Genomic DNA, 6464 nt, shown 5'->3' with positions numbered 1-6464 from the left:
CTCAGTACTGAGCCTGACACTTGTTGGATGAGTCTATGAATTTAAGATCTGAGTTATATTTTGAGTACAAAGGTTTTGGCCTGCTTATATTATGTGACTGTACATTTGCCCAGTATATGCACACAATTCCAACTTAAAGGGATTTAACTTGGCAGAGAGCTTCCCTGAAGTTGCTTTATGTATGGTGCATTATTATTCAATTGCATTTCCCCTGGTGAAAAGCTGGCAGGCTGTTCCTCTGTGACAGATGTACTTGCTTTGGTTGAGTCACCACCACAAGGCGTATTATCAGTTTTACTAATGTTTGCTCTTTTATACTCTAACAGGTAGTGTGATTCATCCAGTCTGTATAAGTCAGGAGTCTGATGCATACATAAATCTGCATTGTGGTATACTACATGCACAAAATTTCATCCGTGGGAGAAAAACATGGAAAACATGGCTATTGCATGCACAGCTAATACATGCACACATAAATAAATATAAAATTAGCTTATGTATTCAAGGGCATCCAGCCATTTTTATGCTTAATCACTTGATTTCACAGAGTCACAGATCCAAAGAGTTGGAATGGCTCTTTTATTAGTGGTTGATAAATACTAGTTTTACCACTCTGCTAGACTTGGCACATCTGGGTTATCCGGTAATAGTTTTTCTATACAGACTCCTGGGTTGAAAATTTGGATTTTATTTTTCAGGAGAATTGGAGTGGAGCCTAGGAATCCACAGCTTTCAAAAGTTCTAAAAGCACCATGGCAGCTAATTCTGATGTACAGCCATGTTTGGAACCCCTATTTGATACCATATCTTAATAAATTCCACAGAGTAACTGTTTTCATTTCACATGCCAACTCTGATCAACTGGAAGTAGTTTCTTAGAGCTCTGTGTTTGAAAAGATTCTGAGGAAGCATCATGAATAATGCCACAATTGATAACATACCCCTTGAATGAGTTTGCATGTGAGAACAGCAGTGTATGTGCCAATTATTTGATGACCCTAATGTCATCCAACCGCATAACTTCAGTCCCCTCTACAATGTCCCATATCGTGGTCACTTAGTGGCTCTTGGAACATTTCCAGCAAAAATAAAATTATAATGGTCTAAGGGCAACATTTCCATCTCCCCACAGCTCTTTCTTATTTGAACTAAAACTCTTTCTCAGGATTTCATTCAGATCAAAATTTTATTCCTCAAGGCCAGGCAAAATAAGTCTGCACTTTCTGGCTGTGATGACTCTTCAGCTATTGTAAGGCTGTGATCAGACAACCCTAGCCCATGTATGCTCTACTGCAGGATAAGCAATCTCATTCTTTTTATGACAAGTCATTGACCCCCTTCCCAATGGTGGTCATTTTCCTCTAGACATGCTTCAGCTGGATAATGTTCTGTGATGAGTGTGCTGCCCAAAAGTAGACATGATTCTGTCGCTCTGGTCTAAGCGTCATTAAAAAGGAGTAAGACTACTATCACCCGCAATTTATCCATTAGTAAATTCATGATATAATTACAACAGTGCTTTTGGCAAGTTGTATTGTATTGCTGACTCAAATTCAGTTTACTTTTGACAAAATGTATTATATTTTATTTTAAATGTGATTTACCATCAGCCCTTTAACTTAGTTCTATATTTAAGCATTATAATAACCAAATATAAACCTTACCTTTTTCTCTTTAAATTTTATCTTGTTACAGTTGGTCATTTCATATAGCTCAAGGATATTCAGCATATTGATAAAGCTCTCAGAATTTTAAGTTTAGTAGATATGGGCTTTAATCTTTACTTTGCTTCTAAATAGTTATATGACTAAACATAAGTTTCTAAAAATGAAGTTTAACTTTTTTTAATTTGTAAAATGTGAAAAATAACCTGCCTCTAGAGTTGTACAGTATTCCTAAAATGGTAGTCTCAGACATTATAAAAGTGTAAGAAGTGATGATGATTATTATTTGCTTTTCCTGTCATCCAATTAATTTAGTGATTTTTCTTTTCTTTCTTTTTTTTTTTTTAAAAAAAAAGACATTTATTCAGCGTCACGATCAGACTATTACATTTAGCAATCAACAGCATGGGTACAAAAAAAAAAAGAAAAAGAAAAAAAATCTACATTAAAACCCTTTGTTGGAATGCTTTACACTTTCCACAGAACAGAAACTAAAATAACCTGTTATACAATTAGTCACAAATACAGTCCTCGAGTTTTTTGCCCGTACACATGAGTATTTGTCTAAATCATGTCTTCTTTGTAGCAGCTAGGCCTTGCCACCACTGTGCTTGGCTGAGTTCACAAATCTATTGTAACCTGTAGCTTCCCTGTCACTTCTCTGGCTCTCCTCTCCTGCTAAGCTTTGTTTCCTAATTAAAATCTTCTGCCACTACCATAGCTACTGCTGCTACTGGAACCACCATAGCCACCTTGGTTTCGTGGTTTGGCAAAGTATTGGCCGCCACCACCATAGGGGCCAGAGCTTCTGCCTCCAAAGTTTCCTCCCTTCACGGGTCCAAAATTTGAAGACTGATTGTTGTAACTGCCAAAATCATTGTACCTTCCACCACCTCCAAAATTGCCTCCATCATTACCAAATCCATTATAGCCATCCCCACTGCCACCATATCCACCACCACCACGGCTGCCACCAAAGCCACCACGACCACTGAAGTTTCCTCCGCGACCAAAGTTGTCATTCCCACCGAAACCACCTCCACGACCACCACCGAAGTTTCCAGAGCCACTTCGACCTCTTTGGCTGGATGAAGCACTAGCCATCTCTTGCTTTGACAGGGCTTTCCTACCTTCACAGTTGTGGCCATTCACAGTATGGTATTTCTGAATGACAATCTTACCCACGGAGTCATGGTCATCAAAGGTTACAAAAGCAAAGCCCCTTTTCTTGCCACTGCCTCTGTCAGTCATGATTTCAATCACTTCAATTTTTCCATACTGTTCAAAATAATCTCTTAGGTGATGTTCTTCAGTGTCTTCTTTAATGCCACCAACGAATATTTTTTTCACAGTTAAGTGGGCACCTGGTCTTTGAGAATCTTCTCTTGAGACAGCTGTGTTTGGTTCTACAACTCTTCCATCCACTTTGTGTGGCCTTGCGTTCATGGCTGCATCCAATTCCTCCACAGTTGCATACGTGACGAACCCAAAGCCCCTGGAGCGCTTGGTGTTTGGATCTCTCATTACCACACAGTCTGTGAGCGTTCCCCATTGCTCAAAATGGCTCCTCAGGCTCTTATCAGTTGTTTCAAAGCTCAGCCCTCCAATGAAGAGCTTCCTCAGCTGTTCCGGCTCTTTAGGAGACTCTGACTTAGACATGATCGCAGGGAGAAGAGAGACTTTAACGATGCTTCTTCGGCGGCGTCCACGGGCAAAAAGGAGCCATTTGGTGATTTTTCAAAGCTTCCTATTACATGTCAAGAAATTGCCTTCATTTACATCTTCGTTGATTCATCAATACAAACAAAATTTATTAATTAACTACTTCATGCCAAACAATCTTTCAGAGATAGGGGATGCACTGGTGAATGGGGTAGACAAAATTTCTATAATAGTGAAACTCACAGTGCAGTGGAGAAGAATGTGTTAATATGAATAATTAGAATCGTGTATGCTAAGGGCTAACACAAAAACAAATCGAGTTTTACAACAGACTTGTATATCTCCACCTATGTTATTTGTTAAAATAAAACGTGTTGGAATTGGGTGTATGATGTCTCCTATCTCTGCCCTTCATATTTCCCTAAGCTTTAGTAGGCCTAGAAGATTGATGACTCCATCCATGTTTGAAAGTAGTGCACAAATATCTGTTGCATAGGAAATATTTGCAAACTGCATGGATTGCAAGCCTCGTGAAGATAGGCTCCCTCCTTGTTTTTCATCGTATCTCTGCTACCAAGTACAGGAAATGGCATGTGAAGTCTTCAATAAGTATTTGTTGAATGAATGAATATATAGAACCATGTGTTTCGAGCTCATGAAAGCATATGAATAGTCATTCACTTGCCTAAAGGTTTTCCTAATAGAACTACATTGAGTAGAAAGTAAGAAAGTCCCAGGCTTGTTCCTCTTGCCTAACCCATTCAGTTCTACTTCAATATCCTTTAGCCTCCCATGAGTAATAATGAAAGAGTGAGTGATAAGATGTAACAGTTCAAATTGTGTTGTTTGAAGTGGTTTCTACTCTGGATTTTTAAAGTGAAATGGACAAAATATGTGCGCTTGTGTGTGTGTGTGTGTGTGTGCGTGCGTGCGTGTACGTGCCTGTGTGTGCACACATGTTTAATCAGACTCTGTTTGGGCAGTGGCAATAGATACCCTCTTCAGGTCTCTTGGGCCATAGCACCTTTACAGTAAATGAATCCATCACAGACAGGAAGCATAGCACAAATGCTGTGCTGCCAGCTGAGCTCTAGCAAGGTGCCATTAAAAGTAGTTTTGTTCATTCCAGTTTGATTCTCCACTTGTCTGGGGTGGTCCTTTATATCTTTCTATCACTTCTCTTACTTTGCTAGCTCTAATGAATAGGTGGGTGGATTAAACTCCTGGACACAAGCAAAATACACAACCTAATTTGTTTCTACTCTGAGTTCACCACATAGGCTACTCCAGAGGCTGAAAGAAACGGAAGGATTCAAGAGTGAAGCCCTGTGAACTTACTGAGGAAGCTTACCTATAAATATCTAATTATTCAAAATTTGAGGGCTAATAAATAAGCATTGTCCTGTAAGGAACAGTGAAGACAGGTGTTGAGGATGTGGCCACTGCCTTTACAAATTCTGAACATCTCAGATGTGGCTCGATCAAGTTACGTCTAGGGCTGGGTGGTGGGGACCTCCGCAGAGAAAATGTCTGAACCTGCGATTGGACTCAACTAGTACAGAAGGCAGTCAGTCTATCTGGTTTAAAAAATATATATCTAGTATTCCAAACATCTTACTTGGTTGCCAATCACAATTGTGAGTCTAGGTCAATTAAAGGAGGTACCATGTGCTGACAGAGCACAAAGAAGGGATATGTTAGAGAAGCAAAGTTTGTATGACTAACAAGATAGCTGTAAAGTTTTAGTGACATGAATCCGCAGTTTATAGAACACATGGAAACCTCAAGTCTTAGGCACAAGAGCTGTAGAAACTGACACACATCAGACAGGGTGCTAATTAAATAAGATTATTAAAAGACGAATAAGACTTAGAATGAGAAGGTTTCTGTTTAAATATTTAAGATAATTCAGTCTTAAGTTACCAGCTTATTTTAAAATTAAAAATAAAAATAGTACTTCTAAAATATGACAAGGGGTTCATAGTTAAGAATTATTCTAACTCCTGATTTGAAGCATTATTTTTAACATACTATATAAAGATGATATTTAAAATACATTTGGGTACAATGGAGCTAAATTGTAAACCATGGTTTTCATTGTTTCCTTATTTTCGTAGTTCTTGTTCTGGTGTAAGACTTTACTTTCCCATTTAGAATATGAACTTCTTCAGTGAAACAACTGGGGATGCCTTGCTCATTTTTCAGCTTAAAATGCCGTAGAGAGTCAATACACAGCCTCAAAAGTTCATCCCAAGGGGCAAAGGTGAAATTGGAATAAAACTCTGGTCGTTTACTTCCACATAAAGTAGGATGGTTCAACTTTTATGTGTTTAGCATGCTAGTTTCTATATAAAAAGGCACTAATTTTTTATACACTTGGAAATTTGAGAAACTTTGAATTAAAAAAAAATCAATGACCCCCTCTCCTGTCATGTTAAAGGCAATACTTGAAAAAAATCTTTTTAAAAAATATGGAAGCCTATGCATTCACAAAAAAGGTGGAGGTCTATGAAGTCAAGTTTACAAAGTATAACTTGAGTGTTCACCTATTAAATATCGTCGGGTACAGTTTATATGATAGGTAGAAAAAAAGAGAATTAAGAAATAGATCTAGGCTCAAGTGGGAGTTCTAGAATTTCTATGTAATAATATTATAGCCAATGTTAACAAGAAGCTTACTGTGTGTCAAATTCCATCCCAAGCACCTAACATACATTACATAATCTTACAAGTCATGCATAATACATATTATTAATATGTCCTGTTTTTCAAATAAGAGAGTTGCAGAAAAGTAAAATATTTTCTCTAAAGTGACGTGGTTAATAAAATGCAGAGCTGGTGATTTTAACCCTGCAGGCTGTCTTTAGAAGCTATAGTTACTATATTATCCTGCCTTAAGTGTCTACTTCAGAAGCAGAACTTTGTCCTGCACAAACAGCAATCTAAATTCTCATTCGCTTTTATCTCTTGTTATCCTGCTTTAAGTGTCTGCTTCAGGGGCAGGAACTCTGTACTCCATCAACAGCAGTATAAATTCTCATTCATTTTATCTCTATTGTGTACACTATTTGTTATTCATCCACTCATTTATCAGCCAGTTTGTAAATATATACTGTGTACTGCAATACCACTTGGATC

At 37.9% G+C, this 6464-nt stretch overlaps 1 protein-coding gene across 1 annotated transcript; it reads right to left on the bottom strand.

The window, feature by feature from the left end:
- Positions 1 to 1988: 1988 nt before the first annotated feature.
- Positions 1989 to 3384, bottom strand: LOC108282182 (heterogeneous nuclear ribonucleoprotein A1-like). The gene has a single exon (XM_017497992.2). The coding sequence runs from the start codon at positions 3321 to 3323 to the stop codon at positions 2361 to 2363; it is 963 nt and encodes a 320-aa protein (XP_017353481.1). The 5' UTR covers positions 3324 to 3384; the 3' UTR covers positions 1989 to 2360.
- Between the last annotated feature and the right edge of the window lie 3080 nt (positions 3385 to 6464).

This window comes from Cebus imitator, unplaced genomic scaffold, assembly GCF_001604975.1.
Source record: "Cebus imitator isolate Cc_AM_T3 unplaced genomic scaffold, Cebus_imitator-1.0 Scaffold236, whole genome shotgun sequence".
Lineage (NCBI taxonomy): Eukaryota > Metazoa > Chordata > Mammalia > Primates > Cebidae > Cebus > Cebus imitator.
Note: the sequence above shows the minus strand (reverse complement) of the source record. Positions and strands in the feature narration are given on the sequence as shown.

Bases quoted from the DNA above. Each gene is read 5' to 3' on its own strand.
- LOC108282182 (XM_017497992.2), bottom strand. From the start codon at position 3,323: ATGTCTAAGTCAGAGTCTCCTAAAGAGCCGGAACAGCTGAGGAAGCTC.